Source organism: Haliaeetus albicilla, chromosome 2, assembly GCF_947461875.1.
Source record: "Haliaeetus albicilla chromosome 2, bHalAlb1.1, whole genome shotgun sequence".
Taxonomy (NCBI): domain Eukaryota; kingdom Metazoa; phylum Chordata; class Aves; order Accipitriformes; family Accipitridae; genus Haliaeetus; species Haliaeetus albicilla.
The window spans coordinates 15,062,192-15,082,584 of NC_091484.1; the positions used below are offsets into that span (position 1 = coordinate 15,062,192).

The window sequence follows — 20,393 nt, forward strand, 5'->3', positions numbered from 1 at the left end:
AGGGGATGAAAGATGATGTTTGATGCTTACATTGTTGAAATTAGCTGAGGCAGAGACAGTTCCTGATAAGAAGCAGGAGCTGGCCCCAAGAACCAGCCAAGACTGGCCTTACGGCTCGGCTGAATACCAAGAAACCACTGAGCCTGTGCAAGAAAAGAGGTTACTAGCGATGATGGAGTCATCTATCTTCACCTCTGCGACCACCAGACGACCACCATAAAGAGGCACTGTGCAAGCACAGTTGAGAGGAGACTATGGAAATGACCTCTTGGAACTCATTTTAATATGAAGCGGGGACAGGCTATGCATATGTATAGGCGTATGTAACACTTGATTGTATAAATTCAAGGCAAACTGCCATTAAGGCGCACACGACTTTGGTGGGACTACCCCCCGTGCTGACCAGCGCTGAATGAACATATCTACTTTACAGTCTCACTGATTGTGGAGTCTGTTTCCACACATCAAAAGCTCAAATAGCTTTAAAAAACATTCCTGAATGTCCTATCACATCTGTTCTCAGGGTTCTCTGATTCCAAAGCTTTTTCTTTTTAAGATTTATCTTGTAAAACTTAAGACAGATTCATAGCTTTGAACTGGAGGGGAGATGATCCAGCTGCATTTACCTTCACATAAAAGTGGTGTTTCCCTCAAATGCTCAGCAGCACTCTATAATCCTTAATTTCAAGGTAAACATCTGCTTCTTCACAATCTTGGCCTATACACCTGTGAACAGATCATATATTGTCTCTAGCACGGGTCATTGCACAATGAAATTTCACACAGTAAAGAAATAAAGGAACAAGGAGTCATCCCTGTAGGTGAGCTGCTGCCCTACTAGGTATCAAGCAGCTGAATAAGACTATGAAGTCTGATTTCCATACATTTAATTTGTGGGAGACTGAGCGTTGATAAGACAGCAACTTACGGAAATACACAGAATCTGCAGCAGCCCATAGTCCCTTTGTTCAACTTGCATAAATCACTACTTTTTTTTAATGTTTTCTGGAGCTGAAACTGTGAGAGCACAGGTGCCAACAGGGCTCTGTTCCACCACACCCAGCAAGAGAGGATTGCTCCCAACTACATTCTGCTCTGCTGAAATCGCACATAAGAACTTCAGAACATATTTTAATTTAAAGCACAAGGGGCACAGGGTAAATGGCTGCACTTGCTACAAAACACAGGAGACAAATCTAGTTTCCCAAGAAAGCAAACAACAAATTTACAACTTTAACAATTACTTGTAGTATATTTATCCTCACCTCTCAACACACAAATGTTTTCAGTGACTTGAGGCAGACTGTTTCACTGGTAAGAGATACAAACTGCCAGGAAACAGCAAAAGGCAATTAGTACATCACTATCTCTTTTGTAATCACAGATGAAATTTCTGTTGTTTTTTTTTATCCCCTATTGCTCGTTCCCCTAAACAAGCAAGACATCACCTTGAAAATGAATGCAATTAATTATATTAGCTGAAGCTTTTAAAACAGAATGGCTTCTCATTTACATTCCTGGCAGAAATTCAATAAGATTGCCCTACTGTAATGTTGATGGACTGCTGCTGCAGTTATACCAGTATCCTGAAAAAAACATTTTTAATGTTCATGATGGGATTTTTAGAGCTAAGTACTTTGAACTGTTAAGTATTCTCAAGTAAAGCTGCAGTGAAGAGACTACAGAAAAGATAGTTTACTGGGTATTAACTGAAGCTGGAACCATTTCCTCCCCTTTTGCACCAAACTCTCCATACACTTTTAGCTAATCAAAAATTAGCTGAATTCTCTTACATGCCTCAACTAATTACTAAAGATGTCTACCAAACCTACAGTGTTTCACTTATGTACCTGAACACTTGCCCTCTCTTAGCACAGTTGCAGCTGTGTTGGTATGAAGTGATTGCATAGCTTATTATTTGTGTACAGGGATTTCTTGATGTTACTTTGATATCGGTGGAGCAGTATGTGGTGGTTTAACCCCAGCAGGCAACTAAGCACCACACAGCTGCTGGCTCGCTCCTCCCCCCCTCCCAGTGGGATGGGGAGGAAAATCAAAAAAAAAAAAAAAAAGAAAAAAACTCATGGGTCGAGATAAGAACAATTAATAACTAAATTAAAATAAAATATAATAATAAAAACATAATAATAATTGTAATGAAAGGGAATATAAAAAAAAAAAGAGAGAGAGAAATAAAACTAGTTCAGGTCAGTTTGGGTCAGCTGTCCTGGCCATCCTCTGACCCCAGCTTCTTATACAACTGCTTGCTAGCAGAGCACAGGGAAACTGAAAAATCCTTAACTTAAGATAAGCAGTACTTCGCAACAACTAAAACATCAGTGTGTTATCAACATTGTTCTCACACTAAATCCAAAACACACTGTACCAGCTACTGAGAAGAACATTAACTCTATCCCAGAGAAAACCAGGACACAGTGGCCATCGCAGTACTCTTGTACTGCCTTAACAATATAAGCTAAAAGTAACATACACAATAGAAATTGTTATACTGTCCTGTATAACTGAGTTTTTGTAGCAAGCTTTCAGTTAGAGACAATAAATGAAGGCAACAGTGATTATGCATTTATTTTTGAAAACACTGATTTATAAAAACATTTTTATTTACAGTGATGTAAATAGCAAGGAAAAAATGTAGATTAGTGTTTGGATCTCAGGTGCAGGATGAGGTAATGGCAGAAAAAAAAAATGTTTAATTGCAAATTGGGTACACATTCTACAGCCCTATAGTTATTCTACCACAAAATTACACTTCTGCCATAGATGCACAAGGTGGCTAAGCTGTGGTCCAAGCACGCCTGGTAGACAGAGGTACAAAAGATAAGATCTAGATCTCTCAATTCAAACAAGGAGACCCCTGCACAGTCAAATTTCCAGGAGTAAGTGTATATAAACTGAATGAAAATACTTAAGTCAATGCCCTAAAAACACGTAGTAAATAAAGCATGGAATAGGCTCTAAATTTGATAGGTTTATATCACTTTCTCTAAGTTCAAGCACATGTATAGGAGTACATGCATAAGATACACAGCATAGTATTCATGCTCATAGAAAATTTGCCATAGCCTACTGAATTCTTTATAGGCTATTACATCATACATCTATGACCCTGATGCATACTTCTCAGATGTCATGTCTGAACTTAATTTAAGAAATCTTTAAATACATTTATCATCAAGTGAGATAATACTTATTGCCTTTACTTTTAGAATAATGAAAAAATTCAGGAAAGGCAGGTGGGAGGATCAAGTCTGCTATCTCAAGAGCTTAAAAAAAAAAAGGTAGGCATAGAGCTGTAGGTTGACTAAAAAAAAAAAGCTAGTGTTGGTCACATTCCTTTAATTAAAAATAGTAGGGGAGAATCATTAGGCTGATTTTAATTTGAGCAAAGAGTTTATTTCAGATAGAAATGTCAATGGTTTCTCTTTTTCCACAAAAGATGGAGACTGAGTGGAGTCCTTATGAAGGACTTGATGCAATGCTTTATTCTTAAGATGGAAGGCATGAACTCTTTATTTCAGAGGGAGGATGTTGGCAATTCATGTATTTCTTAAGCTTCTCTTAGACAAAGGGAAAAAGAAATCTAAAGACATAGCTAGTAGAATAAGAAAGCCAAAATAATTCTCAGTGTATTACCTGTATTGGAAAGGCCCTCAGAGAGCAGTGTCTGGATCCAAACAAGAATTTCTGAGCAGTTCACCCATGTCTTTGAGCCAATACCAAGATTTTTAGCTAAATGTTTTGATCTCTTTGCTTAGAGAGTTGTCTAAGGGGGCTAAATATAACCTAGATGTTGCAGGCATATGATGTATCAAGTTTAACAATGGGCCAAACTCGATGTGAAGCTGTAGTCTGGACCTGTGCTTGCCAGGATCTCACAACAGGTGCTGAGAAAGTAAGTTATCTGATTTAAACCACATGTATGAAATTATAGTATCTTTAAGATTATATAATGAAGAAAAAGTTAAGCTTTTTATCCTAACAGACTGCAAACTTGCAAAAATGAATGTGAATACAGAAGAAAGTCTGGAATGCAGGGAGTGAGACAGAATAAAGTTACCAACTTCACACATTCATAACCTCCCAACCTGGGTAAGCGGTTTCAATGCACTGTACACTATGAGCCCCACTCCGTATTATCTCATAGATTATTGGTTCTCACCCTGTGTCTTACTCGGGCTGCAGTACAGGGCAGCAGTGAAGTCTCTCAAGCACTGTAACACTGACTCTTCTCTTGAACAGTCATGGACTTCTGCTGTACACCAAAGAATATAGGGCAGAATTCCTGTAACTTAACCCTTTGTTAGTTTTATTTTTCTGAAGACAGACATGTCTCTCTCAAGCAGCCTGGACCACTACTGCATAGAAGATGATCAAGAAACATAGTGACAGGGCAGACTGCTTATTCTACAGATACTAGCTTAGCTTGATGAGCTCATCAGCAAGATGCGCTAAGACAGTAATCACTACAAAGCTCCAAGTTTTTCCAAAATATGTATCACGCTTATATTACTGTACAACGCTAAAACACACGTCTGCTAACACTATGCAACCTGTAGTACATCTCTATAGATCTGGGAAGCCAGATCTCACACTGGGGATGCAGGAGAGAGATGGAAACAGAGATGGTAAACTCCAGTTAATGGAAGGTTTAGAGGGTCTGAGGCACTGCGTGCAGAAGAAAGGTGGCAAACTGTTGTAAAAGTGATAGACATGAAACCATATCTTAACACACTGGCAAACTTAATCCACCTGGAAACTGCAGGTTTAAGAATACAACAAATCCACCTCAGGGGAATATCAGTTTAAAAGCCCTGAGACCATAAATTATATTGGATTTGGTTTTCAAGGGAGTTTGTCACCGTCTAGAGGGAAATTTAGTATGACTGCTGAAGCTCTGAGATGCTTCCTTACCTTATGTATTAGAAGTCCAAATATTTGGGGAGAAAAAGGCTTCCTCTTCATACACAGGATTGGAGCACACACTTTCTCATCTTCTAACAAATGAACAACTTGAATAGAAGAGATTATGCTTAAAGTTTTAAAAAGAAATCAAAATAGACAGCAGTACTGTGATTCCACAAATCAGGCCAAATACGCCACTTCACAGTTCACCCTGGCCAAATACTAAAGCATCAGGGATACAGAAAGCCCTATGTGTAACAGCTCTTACTTATTTTACAGTGAGTTACAGCTCATTTGGAACAGCACACTAATTAATACAATCAGAGGCAAAAGTTTCAGAAATCTCCCAACAGCACACATTAGCATATACTGCCAAGAGACTTGATAAAGTTCAAAGCTTATCTTGTAGCCTGCATGCTCCGTGTTTGCTCAGAGCAGCAGCTGGCCAAGTGATCTCCCTTCTTCTCAAAGAGCAAAATTAAATTAGATTAGATCATCTTCTCTCCCTTGTAGAATTAAGATCGTGCTATGAAAACAAGCAAATTAGCTTTTGAAATCCTGTTTCTCACTTAAAGGCTACAAAGGCTGAGGAATGCTTTCTATACCAATTCAGCAGAGTTGCAACAGCATGTGCATGTCCTGTTTTCCTGGCAGCCTAATGGAAACAGTTTTACAGATCTGTGTCTCACTGGACTTGAGGCTGTGAGTGACAGAGAATCCTGAGGTATGAGGCCAGAGAAGAAGGGAACAAAGGAGAAAAGGAGATGGACACAAGGTCTTGGGAAAAGGCACACAGAAATGGTGTGGTAAGAGCTGCAGGAGTAGAGAGTTTTGAAAGCTTCTTGGTTTGTTGCTATGTAAAAACACTTCTGAGTAAAAGAGGAAAACTTAGTTCCTAGGCAAAGATAAGGAACATGAATGTTGTATGAGAAAAAAGCTCAGAACATAAGGAAAAAAAGCAAAAATGTAGGAAACAAGATTGTTTGGACTTGGAAGCCCGACTGAAGAACAACAAACATTTATGGATGGCAAATGGGATGGAAGGTGAAGAGTTTTATTTCAGATATCACAGTGATGCCAGATGCCATGTAAAAATCAAATACATAACAGTGAATGAAGTTCAAAGAGGGCCATACAAATGAGATCCTATATTTAAACTCTAGTTTCTAGAGCTGAATCACTGTACACCAAGCTGTGAGGTCAGTTGGCACAGACGCACTTAAACAAGCTTATAAAAATGTGTCCCCATTAAATTACCATGCTGCAGCAATTAAACACACTCCAGAAGACCATCCTATGCAATCTGTTCTAGATGAACAGCTAATGAGAACTAAGCTAAACCACTTTTTTCTGGTTATGATTCCTCCTTTGAATATTCCCATAACTATGCTGCTAAACAACTTAAACCTATAAAACTGAAAGGGGGAAAGACATTTGTCTGCTGTGGACAGATGGAGTAGTAAAACTGGCCACGAGAATGCACATGGTACATCTTCATTCAGTCACCCTAGACTGCATCAAATTTAGCAAGATAATTTAGCTTATATTTTGGCATGGCTTTTGGTTACTTTGTTTTTTGGTTGTTTATTTTTTGTTAGTTTTTTTGTTGGTGTTTTGCAATTTGGTGTTTGTTTTTTTTAAAATACCTTGATTATATCCTAGTTAAGCTGGAGTTGAGGGAGAAGGTGATTCGGATTTTACTGCCAAGATTCTTCACAGCTTGATCTTCACTACTGTAACTGGAGCAGATTATAAGATGAAGATGGTATTGCGAGAAAAAAGAAATACAAAAAAAGTCTCACACACGTGGAAAACAAAAGAAGGGTGGAGTGAAAGAGAACTTTTGAAGGGTTTACATTTTCATGTGGTATTTGAATAGTGAGTAGCTAGGCCTGAGTTTACAGGGCAGACTGACTTGTGAGGAGGTGTCACTAACAGTTATCCTGTGAAAATGTTAACCACACTGCTTAAAGAGTTACTAACGTGGGCGTCAAAGATGTGTAGTATAGAAGTAAATTAAAAAATGGAAGCACTGCATAAACTTTCAGTACATAAAACACTTGTTCTAAAGCATCTTAAAATTAATCAGAGAAACAGCTCTGGTATTTCATGGTTTTGAAGATTGCAGGCCACTTACTGTCTCTAAATTTGTTCTTTCAGCATGCTTCCACACACAGCTTATGCTGCTGTGTGCACCAGAGGCATAGTGGGAAGATTGGATAAAACATCCATTGAGATTACAGCCTGACTCAGCCAACATCCATACAAGGCAATAGATGGCATTTTCAAAGATCAAAGGGCTGCGGTCAGATCTTTAGTGTTAGTCTTGTTTTAGAAGAATTAGATGAACCAAGGAGGCTTTTAGACACCTGAGCTGTGTTGCAGGTTTCCTATTCTGCTTTCCTTATGACAACCTTCTGATCAACACCGACATTTCCTTCATATTACCTTCATTCTTGCACTGTGAGTAAATCCAAAGTAGAAGACGAGAAGAAAAAATTGTTTCCACAATTAGAAATATAAACCCTCTCTACAGTGACAGTGAAGTGTCTTTGTTCTGTTTGTACGAGGCCTACCCCAAAGTACCAAGTATAAGTACTGCAAAATAAAGGCTTGACACCTCTCTGTACCTATAGACATTACACTAATAAAAAGCCAAGCATTTATCAAGATAAATGAGGACTCAAAAGGGCTTGTGTTACAGCTCGAAATGTCTCAATTTCCTATGAATTCCCTGTGACTTGGCTGGTGCCATTTTTACTGCAGCTGTTCATTCAATTGAGAGTTCACGTCATGAAACATGACAGCGAGGAAAAGAGCCGATGAGAATTCAGTGAATACAGCTTTTCATTTGAAAAGACCCTCAAACACATACAATTGCTTTATTTTGCTTAATTTTCAACATTCATAAACATAATTGCATAATTTTCTAGTCAATACTGAAAACAAGTGATAATTTGTAATATTACAACTTTCATCTCAAAGGAAACAACCACAACAATTTCCACTCCCTTCTAAAAGAGGTGAATGATATGGAGGAGGTTGGATTGCCTATGCAGGAGATGCATACATTATTTTTCCCCATAAGAATATATTAATATTGTTGCTATCAACTTCCTTTTGTACATGTATAAATGACTTTTAGAAAATAGACTTATTTAAAGCCAGTATTTTTCATGTGCCAAATTACATGCACTAAATACCTAATACTGGGAATAGCAAATGCTAATATTTCTTAAACATAAAAGATTAACTCTTTTTTCCCCACAAATTCTCAATAGCAACATTTCTCAGTGGAGCCAGTTAACAGAGATTACTACCATTCCACTCAAACACTCTGTACCTTCTAACTAAATAGTGAAGCATTTGAAAAATCTAAAAAGGATACACTGCTCATTATGAATCCCCATCCTGTTTATTTCGAAGCTGGTGGAAAGATTTCCAGTTATCTCACTATACACCGAATTGGGCCTATAGTAATGAAACAGCATTAGTTAAATAATTCTTAACACTAGAATCTTAGATACTGTACCATACCTTTGTACTCAGATGCTGAGAGTCTGTTAAGCAGTGCGATGGTTTTGTGATAGAAGTAAAAAAAGAAAAAAGATAGGAGAAAGATGAGAGTTCAATGGGAAAAACAAGACAAATAGGAAAAAAAGTACTGCATTAGCCAGACAATCCACTGCAGTACACAGTCTCTGTAAGAGATTACACCCAATTCCCACTGATTTTAAGGGGCTTCAGGAGAATTCTACTGACTCTATGTTAAGCAACTACAAAAAGCTGAAAATTCATACGGATAGACTTAGCAAGGCTCTGCTATTAAAGTACATGAGGGCCTGAGCAATAACCTAAACCATACTTTTTGCCTTTCCTGTATTCTGCCCAGTCTCTGCTCTGAATGCCTATTTAATGCCTCAGTCGATTTCTTGGATCAATTCTGAGGAGTAATTTACAGCATTTCCTTCTGGAAATCCTTATCTTTCAGCATTTGCCTATTCATTCATAACCTTCTCCTTCCTTTTTTCAAATCTGGTCTGTCTTGACTTTGGCCATCTGCCCCATGCAGATTTCTCAGGTCATTTTTCTCTTGGAACTTCTTTTCCTGTTATGCTTTTCCATCTCTAGCTTGCTAACCAACCTTTCACGATAAAGAAAAAATACCCAATGGAGAGGAGGTTCACAGCTTGGAAAACAAATTCAGAATTCTGTATACTTAAAAATTCCCTCTTGAAAGGTTATGACAAAATAAGTTAGCTCTCACTGGACCTGCAATATTCCCTAATCCTGTCAATTCCATCAATACCACTAGAATCTACCTACTCCTTCTGAAACATATGTTCCTACTTTAGTCACTGCTTTTCCTCTGTTCCTTAATACCCACTATCTTCACCTTTAGCAATTTTAGTATCCCAGCTTCTCCAGAAAGACCTTCTCCATCCATCATTCTACCTATGCACCTTGTTTACTCCTGTTCTTCCTTCAGCATGCTCCTCTTTTTGCTCTGAATTTTCTAATCGGACCAAAGGGATATTAAATTCTCAGTGTCCTCCTTACTACAGAAATAATTTCCACAGAAATAAGTATTTAAAACAAAAGATCTTAGTCAAAACTTGTTGTGTATTCTAGCCTTATTTCAATGCAACCGTATTTATTTCAACAGAATTTAAACTAGATTTCATCTAGTTGGAAGAAACCTCTCTTCCTTCTATTCCCCAATTCTTGAAGCTTTAAAGTTTTTCATGGAAATGTTTTTCCATTGGTGTGGTTATACAATTCCCTAACTTGGTGCTCAAACAAAAAACAGTTTTAACACACTTGGCATCTGGACAGCATGTCCTAACAGAGCTCAAAATAATAGATTATGAAAAACACAGACTGTGTGCTAAGATGCTGAAAGGCATCAGTTCCTGCTAGAGCCAACAGGTGCTGAGAAAAATTAATATGCTTCAGTACTGAAACCATGGAGGAAAAACACGTACAACAATGACTTTCTTGTCCTTCCTCCTAGCGTGATGCTGAATGATGTTACGGCAGTGCTTTAAAAGTGTCATGGTCTCACTAATGGGGATAATGGAAAGGTCCTGACATTCACAAACAGCTCTGTTTCTGACAGCTTTCACAGAAAAGGATCAGAAATAGACTGACAACAGTTCAAATGTACCATTTAACACACCAAGGTGCAGTAACTACACGTATTCCCTACAGGCAGCAATCCCTTCAGGGTCATTAAAAGGCCTTCCTAGAAGTCATTCTTTCAGATTCCTTTGATAACATTTCTTTATACCATGTCTGTTCAGGGAAGGCTACATACACATCCGTGCTAAGCTTGATTTCAGTACCAAAGTACCATCTACATCGAAGTGGAAGTATGCTTCTCCTGACCTCTCTCGATGGCACATAAGGAGAAATTCTATCTCACGTTTACAATATGAATGACAAAGTATTAAAAACTGAGATGTAATTTTCCTTCAGCAGAAGGCCTCTAGAGGGGTAAATGTTCATAATTAAATCAACTCCTTTTCAATCTTACATCATGGAATAGCTAGCTAACTACTTAGCTTTTAAGTGTGATATTCTTAATTTACAGGTCTGCAATTTCACATGTACTTAGGTCAAATAGTCCCTCACTATTTCTATTCCATCTAAAACTAGTATGCCTAATTGCAAAAGAAAGGTACTACTTGGTGTTAGAACACAGGAACACAAGACAGAAAGCAAATATTTGGTAAGAATTTCTCTTAAGACTAATTTCTTTAACTTGTTACCTTTCTAAAATCAGTTCTGTGCAAAAGAAGCAATTGCTCATGGTCTTCATTGCTGGCTTTCCCTGCCTGAAGAAGCAAAATTGTGTACTAATGCAGGTACGATTTAGTTACTGACAACCCAGACCTGATACGAGGCAGTAAAAAAATAAGGGTGACAATACATTCCTCTGAGGGACAGCTAAATCCTAATGCTGGGTTTTGAGCAGCCTTTACAGAATCAGTTATAGTGATGGCTTTTGGGGGCCTTACTGGATAGAGTAAGATAGAGCAATTAAAGGCCATAGTGCAAGAAAGAGTTCCCTTTAGTTGCTTGCAAGGTTACATTCCTCCCACAGCTATGTTCATAAATAGGCCAAAACAGTACACTTTCCTGATAGTTTAAACATTCTCATGCACATCCACTAAAATAAATCCAGGAAACCAAGCAATCAACCCCCAAAACTCAGCTTAGCATAAAATAGGGATGAAATTCTGGCAATGGAGAACTATTTACAACTGCAACTATAAAAAAGAACCCCAAAACACAGACATGAAGCTGCATAGTAAACAGCAAAATAAAAATGCACTGGGGAAAGCCTCCAGAGATCCCTTTCTGCTTAGACCTTAAACACTGAGAAATGACTTTGAGTTCATTACCCAGCCCCAGAGTAATCTATTTACTTGTATGGAAGTGAAGGAGTGGGGAGAAATATATTTGACTCATTCTTAGTAATTTCCCCTGCAAAAAATATTTTCTGGAGAAAAACAATATACAGACAGCTGAGCCAAATTTCTTTCTCCCTCTCAGACAAAATTGGATCATGATTCATCATATACACAGTTGAATCTTAATTTATTCCTTTAACAAGTTTGTGTATTTTCTTGTAAGCAAGAATTAATACACTCAAGACACAGGAAAATGTTAATTTTATTGCATCGCCTTTCAAATCTACAAATGTTGAGTCTAACTCCTGTTGGCTTTCATTCTCTCCTGAAGAAAGAAAAAGAAAAAAAAAAGACAAATGTCTGACCTATGCACAGAGGTTCTCTGTTCTTTGTAGAGGTTAACACTAACCTTGTATCAGTAATGTCCTGAATGAAATTAAAGGTTCCTACCCATTTTCAATGTGGGCATAGATGGACAGTTATCACCTTCCTCAAGGAAAGCTGTTTCATAATTATTCATTCACACTGTAACTCCATGGTGCCACTCAACAAAAGAGGAAGGTGACATAGGAAAGCAGTTGGCCTATTAGACTAACATAAAACTTCACTCAGTTCAGTGGAGTCCAAGTAGATTTTAGCCATCTGGTATTCATATATACATCATGTCTCTGATGTTCGCCTGCTAAATGAGTAGTTCACGAAGCAACACTAATGATGATAACCCTTCTGTTCTTTCAGTGAGAAGCTCAGAGAGCCCTCCAGTTACTGGAACAAAAGAACACACCCAATTAGATGTGGGAAGAGTCCCCATCCCTTATCTCTGCTGCAAGAGAAAAGAAAGAAATTCTGCTACAAATCCTCAGTGAAGTGGTGCAATGAATTCAAGGGAAGTGATGAGGTGCACACACTAAACAGCTGTGGAGCTGTGTTCACTTCATTGGGTGACGCAAAGCAGACTCACAGAAGAAAGCACTCAGAACCCATTTGTGCCTTAACCTTGCCAATTATTATCTCAAAATGTCCATCATTAAGAGGATTCAGCACAGATGACTCCTCCAAGTTCAGGAGAGAAAATTATAGAGGAAATGCTGACTACATCTCTGAAGGGGGAACCAGACCTGTCAGTGCTGCAACTACCATAAACGTTAATGGTGTAGTTAGCAGCCATTTGGTACTAACCTGCCATAGTCTTCTGAAGAACCATAGAACAGTTTGAATCCTTTAGCTCAATTGTAAACCCAAGAAGCATAAAGACACCCTGTGCACTTGTGGCACTGGTGCAACACTAGTTGTCTGCTACTTGGTAAGTTTTACAGAACTACACACACAAAATCCATAAAACCATATATCAGTGGCATTTTCCACACCTATTTTGCATCTTCCAAACCATGAATTAAACATTGCAAGCAAGTTTGGCTCTTCAAAAGATAAAAATGCATCTATTTCTACCACAAAAATACCTTTGGTTGATAACAGGTCCTGCTTCTCTTTGCAGAAAATTTGTGGACTCTCTGGAATAAGCAAGCAAAGTGAGGCAATTTGCACTTGCTAAGTAATATATGAGAGTTGTAGCTCTAATTCTCTCTCTCTCTCTCTAAATACTATAATGTGTTCCAAACATTTTGCTCATCCCTAAATTCATAATATCTAAACTTCTGTTTCCTAGACAAACAGGATGTCTACTTAGAAAGCAATTCAGCAAGAAACAGCAGTGATATGGAGCATGCATATAGATACATATCTATGTATATATACACATACATACACACAAGTAAAGTAGCACTTACACTCAGTGCCAGTTTATATACATGAAGGGAAGTGAGCAGCCAGGCAGATGGGGCCAGATCTTCAGCCTCTATGTGCTGATTGCTTATCTGCTAACTTGGAACAGGGAAACTTTAGAAAAGCAAACTTGAGATTAACACTAAATCTAACGCCAAGGAGTGCTGCTGTAGAAAGGCACATGGCATGATGGCTTTGTATTCAGAGTAGAATTGTATTTAATACAATTAAAGCAATTATTTCAGTCCAGTCAGCCCTAGTTAAGTCTCCACTAGAGTTAGTTAGCAAATAACGGTAAAATACTTTGAACATGCAAATATTGAATACTTGCAATATTAATATTCTTGCAACCGCTCCAAGAGCAGGCAGGTCCAGGGTCCTTGGAATACTGCAATGGTGTAACATGAAAAATAAGGCCAGTACTTTTGCCTGGCTAGTTTAAACACAACACATTCCCATGATTGTACTAAACAAGTATCTGCCTCAAAAATACGGAAAAGCTCAGGCCCTACTTTACCACCAAGGAAATAACTTCTGTGATACAACACAAACTAAAGGGTCATGTCCATCTCGCATCATCTAATACCAGCACATAAAGACTGAATATTTCAGAAAAATAGGAATGAAAACTGCAAGATGAAAATAAAGAAAAGCAGGAGAAATCTATTTGCTGTACTTTGAACTTCGGTAACAGAAATAAAGTCTTGTGTCCCTCCAGCACTGTCATGCAGAGTATTGAATCCCTGCTTGGTAACACAGCTTTAGGCAAATACCCCAAAAAGCTAAGAAAGCAATGATTGAAGGCATAGGAGTAGATGGAAGGAAACAAGACACTGAATTAAGAAAGGTTAAAAGGACTGGGTCATGTTTAGTTCTGCAAAACAAACACTTAACTACATGCAACTATATAAAAGAGGTTATAAAAGAGAGCAACAACTGATTATTCTCTCTAGTCAAAGATGGAACAAAAAATGATATGAAGCCTTAAAAAGGAAAATGAAGGTCTGAGAACCTTTATAACTCAAAGAGTGGAACAAGCAGCCCAAAGGCTGTAGAATACTCATCACTGAGAGTATTCAGGCTTAAGTAAACACACATCTGTTAAAGAGTATTTTATTATAATTGCTCCTGCTATTATGCAAGGAGGTGGAATGAGAGTCCCACCGAAGTCTGGGGATTCGATACCTACAATTCATTTCTTTCACATTTTTGAAACTCTTATTCAGAACAATAAACATCTGGTTCTTAATTCCCCAATTAACACTGTTTCCAGCCCTAAGGAATTAATCATAGAATTCATGGAAAACAGTTTAATTTTTAGCAATGGAGTAAACCAAATTGCCTACAAACTTCTACATTGCTAATGGAGCAGTTTAATTGCCCCCCCCCCCCCTTTTTTTGACATTTTAACTCAAAAAATAAAGGACAGAAAGTCGTCCCTCGGCAGAGAGATTTGCAACAGTATGCCAGCAGAGAATCACACAGCACTATAGACTCAGGCTCTCATTCATGGTACTGACCTCCTTTGAAGAGCACTCTGAGATCTAATGATGAAAAATACTGTAAAAAGTGCTAGATATTATCATTAGTATTCAGGAGGACAGAATTCTGTGGCTTGGTGAATTCAAAGGGACCTGCTGGTACCTATGAAAACCGATAACATTTTACAGAAGAAAACAGCTCTGACAGCAATGTTAATGTAGGCTGGTTGACCAGGGTGGGAGCAGGCCATGGTTTTGCCAACATCTCCCAGCAAGCTGCGCTCCAGACTTAGTATCATTGAACCAACTTAATACCTGCTCACCTTTTGTTTTTACCATTTCCACAATATAGTATTTTAATCTATTTTCAGCTACAAAAATAATGTAGTATCTACAATACCATCCTGATAAAGAAAATCTACATTACTGCTTGTGTTCTCAGAACCCTATGCAGTCCTGTCACCACTCTTCATGCCAAGGAGCTTTCCTAGCTATAGCTGGCCACCAGAAGATGCTGATTCCATGAACACCTCTTTGTTACCACCTCTTACACCCTGCAGCTCAATGGATTTACACCCTGCTGCTTTCGGCTGCTGTGGAGAAATTAAATAGAATGGAAAGTCGAACACTAAATGTTCTCGTACTCTGGTTTTAAAGATGTCCCTGCTTGCAGAAGTGGAACGTGCTGTTCATCAGTTTATTTGCCTGGTTTTGCCACTAGATGAATTTTAAGTAAACATCTTTTCTTCTCACAAAACAGATTTTCAATGAGTAACCAATACCAACAACATGCATTAGGATTCTATCCCAGCAATACAGACTCCCAATAATAGCTCTGAACGTCTCCGCTAGCTTTGGGGAGTCTAATTGACCACTATAATTTACTTCAAGGTTAGCATGATTTGGACAGACCTTGAAAACATGCTTTTTTACTAGACCCTTCTGTACACATTTGCTGTGGTCAATCTTCTTTTTCTACCTACTGATTTCGCCTTTTGTTCTGTGTGAATAGTCCTAAGTCATCAATTAGTAACACGAGGAACTGAGTCATTTCCCCTTATACCCCTTAAAATCTCTTTAGATAATATTTATCAGCACATTCCAAGTTGATGGCGGCTTTACCTTTGCATCTCTCTACAATAACGCTTGCTGTATTTCTTATTTGATGTCTAACCTTTATTAAGTTTGCAGCAGCTCTAACATCTTTGTATAGTTATTGGTGCTACTAAATATCATGGAATGAGGTACTAAGGGGGAAAACACACACCTCTATTTATTTAGTTTTAGCAGAAATAATTCTGAAAGCCTTGTTAACAATTACATTGTAGTGTTTTGGGGTTGGTTTTATGTTTTTGTTTTTTTGGTGGTGGGTTTGTTTTTGTTTTTTACCATGCTATTCCAGCCTGTTGTTTGTCTATTGATTTCTCCATGGTTCCAGCGTACTTCAGATGACAATATATCTTCATATGGAGGCCAGGAAGATAGGTTTACCTTAACGTTTAGAGTTGACAAAGTATTGAACTCATCCAGTCCAAGCCATGTAAGCCCTCCCATTTATTCCTTGCTTTCCAAATTGCACGAAAACTGTGTATGTTCCTATTCCTTCAAGTTGCTCTGGGATCAGTCAATTCAAAGATCTGTCATGTGTCACTAGATAGGTCTTTACCAGGGACAGAGAATAGGACACAACAGGGTAGAAGCTGATGAACCATAGAGATAAAATTGCCATCAGTAAAAAAGCAACAACATCCAGGATGATAAAATACATTCTTACAGACAAGACCAGAAAACTGCAACTTTCACAGTTAACTTCTTTGTGGATGCCACAGCCAAATCAAGTGGTACTAGGTGTTACAGACTTTGAAAGATCCTGTTCCGAACAATTTCCAATAATAAAATAAAAAAAAAAAAAAACAAACCACAACTTAACTAACCTTTTGTGATGAAGAAACCACAGTTAGCCTGGTATCTTGTGAGCTTGTTTTCTACTGACAACAAGCATACAGGGATGAAGACTGGGCTGTCTATCAATGGCTATGGCAGGGAGCTATTATATCAGCTCTACATGGTATACTTAACAGGCAGCTAGCAATTACAAGTCTCTTAACCCCAATAATTACAGGCATAAGAATACCTCTTGAACAACATTATGTTCCAGTTCTGCCATGTAGCTCATGCTTCTCAGAGTGCAACGCACTAACCAGAACAAATACTTCTTTCTCAGGACTGAAATCAAAGTCTTAACTGGCTGGTCAAGTCTGTTTGCCATTGTGTCCATTAAAGGGGCTTGCACCGCTATTTTAGGTGGCAAGGAACAGACAAACCATGATTTTTAGAAAATTTTGGTGTGCTTTCTTAAAACAAGTTCTTTTTGAATGTGAACAAAACATTCCACAGAACTTTTATTAAGGCTAGAGAACTTATTCCCATATACACCCAGCTTAATGGTAACTTCCAATGAGAGATAAAACTATTAGAAATTACTATTACTGTGAGCTCTTCAGAGAATATTCCAAGTATCACATGGAAGACTATACTATTGTTGGACATTCTCAAAATAAGTTAGCAAACTAGATATTCTGGTAACTCTCTCTGTTGGAAATGTTTTTCTTGCATATGGAAATTTCACTGTCTGAAAACCAGCCTAATCAAGCACTATCTACTACAGTTAATTCTTTAGGAATTTTCTTTTCTTTCTCAGAATTAGATTTTAAAACAGTCAGTTAAGAGCCAAATGGTGACTGGAAGGTCTGATATTCCCAGACATTACAAAGCTTTACTTTTTCTGGCCTCTCAAACATGCATCTCCCTAGATAATACACCATTCTGATCCTGAAACATGCAAAAAGCTGGCCAAACCTTAGAATATTATATCTGAAACATTTCCTCTCTCTTAAATGCAAGAATAAAATAGGAATAAGGAGTGTAAAATGATTCAGCAAGGATAGCAAATGGCAAATGTTGTAAAAAGCCATCTCATGTTTATGAATTCTGTTATCAGATTATTTTGAACAAAAAAGTCATCTTATCACTGAATAAAATTATACCCCTATTGTTGTGGGTACCCAGACCCAGTACACACCCATGGAGGGCTAACAGCTGATTCTCTCAAAGAATAGTATCTCCCCACTGTTGTTGAGGCTTCTTACTTACCAGTTGGGACAGCAGGATCCATTGTTGGCTTTTCCCAGGTATTGATCTGCTCCCAGGTAAATCCATTGGTTCCCAAGGCAACACTATAACCACAATTACTGTAGTGCTCATCAAATGAGCAACCACCTAAAACCAAGAAAAAATAATAAATTTCTGTATTAATTATTTATATCTCTTTATGATAGGTCATTATTTAAATATTTTGTACCCAAGTTTACAGAGGAAAAAAAAGGAAAAAACAACATATTTTTGTACTTTCCACACTTTATATCCATTGAAGCCTTTGTTTTCTTCCCTCCATGCTACTGTTTTTTAGATAAGTTCCCTTTATTTCAACCTATTGTCTTTACATTTTCAAGGACAATTGCACATGATGCACACATGCAGGAATATTTGCATTTGGGTCCCAGTAACTGATACTTAATTACATAAACCTCCAAGTCAGATATTAAAAAAAAAAAAAAAAAAAGAGAGAGAGAGAAAGAAGAAATACAAATTGTAAAAAAAGCACAGCATCACTGTTCCTGCAGTGAATCCGCACTTCTTTTCACTTTTAAGCCTTGAATTACGCAAGGCTGGGTTACACCTACAGAAAGGGCAACCTTCCTTTTAACCATCTTATAACAACATGAAGCTCTGTGTGGCACATGACAATTCGTCAAGGTCTTTGGAGTCAATTCTTTTGAGTGCAACCCTCTAGTTTCTCAGCAACATGAGAACATGAGAATAACAAGAAGTAGATGGCAACTAGCATTCACACCTTCCAGACTGTTGACTAAGTGATCTTTCCTACTGCAATTCCTGAAATACTTGGAAGCAGTTAACTGTCATAAATAACAACCTGGCAGCTGCCTGAACGTTGTGAATCAGGGGAAACCCATAAACAGTGGAATGAAATTTTGTATTCCAACACAGATCTTCGAAACTTGTGTCACACAGGCAAATCAAGCTAGTTTATTCCCTGGTAGGATATTCCTACACTGGTATCCCATACATTACCTCAGGCACATTCCTCTTCATGTCCACCCAACTTAGTTTGCCAAACATATTTCAGTACTAGATCCATTAGATCAGGCAGCCTGGGCCCTTGAGTTTAGACCTTAATCATGCTAACAGTGTCTCTGTACTGCTTTAGTTTTCTCTCTTAGGAAAGCAAAGATAATTTTTCTCTGCAGATACTAGTCTTCCAATGTCAACTGGACACATCTAATACTTCAGAGCTGCAAGAACTGAGCAATGCTCAAGGCAACACTAACTTGCTCTGCCAGCGAAACTGCCAATTGCTCTTGACACTAATCAGAGTTATATGCACAGAGATGTTCCTGACTCTTTACTCCTTCCCACAGGCTATGTTGCCTACACACAGACACACACACACACTAAATAGCTGGTACGTGAGTGATCTGTGGCCCCTTTGCAATAAGGGTTATCCAACACTGGGGACATTGAGGCCTTCTTTAGTTTTCACCTGTATTTTCTATTCTCTAGCTCCCAAGAAAGCCCAAACTTGTCTCAGTTCCTGTGGACCTCCTCATAAACGACAAACACAAATGTATACCATGTGATTAATATTTATTAAATCCTTATTCTGTTAAAGGACTTCATGTGCACTCCAACTGCAACTGGTTTTCTAAGTTGTTCTACAAAACTTCACATATTATTTCTATTTAAGTGAATACTAGAAGTATTTGTTGGGTAGAGTACCTGACACCCCAAAAGACTCTGTTGCTAAAGAAAAGTTTAAAGATCAAGCCTGTCCTAAAAAAATAACCATTTAATTTGAAATATCGTATATTTTCCTTATAAACAGATCTGACTATAGCAGATTTTATGACCCTTGCAAGCTTGCCTGTCTGTTCAGTGGAGTCTCTGTAAATATTTCTGAAGTGTCATTATTTTACAATATTTTAATAATCCTTGCTTTAAATTTACTGTACTTCTGAAGCTTTCCCAGCTGTCAAAATGAGCAGGATTACATTTAAACTGTTTCCCTATTTTTTTTTTATTTAATTTAGGTGAAAAAGTTCAAATTTAACATATTAAACATGCTCATTAAAACGTCTAAGGGAAAATAAAGGTTTTCTGGATTGTGTGGAAGCATGTAATGCAACTGAAAGTCACCTTTTTCACAGCAAGCGGATATGAGAGACAATATCAAATACTCTGCTCTCAGTCTCCAAGCAGGGCATTCAAATTTTGATAGATTCACCTTAATAGCACAACTTCAGACATCCACCATTTCCACACAACCTGTGCTAAGCATACTGCAGCACACAGTAACAGTGCTGTCTCTGAGCTATTACTTTGAAGGGATTGTAAACAAATTCTCTGATCAAGCCAGACAGTTGTACAAGGCGTCGTGTACATAGAGAAAATTGCACAGGTGCTGCTACAAAGTCCCAGAAGCAAAACAAGCGATAGTAGCAAAGTATGGGGTAGCAGTCCTCATTTAACAGGGAATGTAATTGTCAATATCTTGGTGTAATCAGCTCAACAGGTTATTTAATACATGCTGAAGTAGGTAAAGTTGGAGGAGAACCTGAAAAGGGGATACAGTGAGAACTTCTGGAAATTAACTGGGAGTTTCCACTGACAAGAGACAACGCTTGAGGAAGCTTTAAAGCACCTTCTCTGAAAG

The 20,393-nt window shown here is 38.0% G+C and overlaps 1 protein-coding gene across 6 annotated transcripts in view; it reads right to left on the reverse strand.

The window, feature by feature from the left end:
* The window catches only part of PTPRT (protein tyrosine phosphatase receptor type T), a 501,782-nt gene that overhangs the window by 338,508 nt on the left and 142,881 nt on the right, over nt 1-20,393 (reverse strand). For all 6 annotated transcript variants that reach the window (XM_069807237.1, XM_069807218.1, XM_069807208.1 and 3 more), the window contains exon 2: nt 17,756-17,881. In XM_069807237.1, coding sequence (XP_069663338.1) covers nt 17,756-17,881 — 126 coding nt within the window. The remainder of the gene's footprint in view (nt 1-17,755; nt 17,882-20,393) is intronic.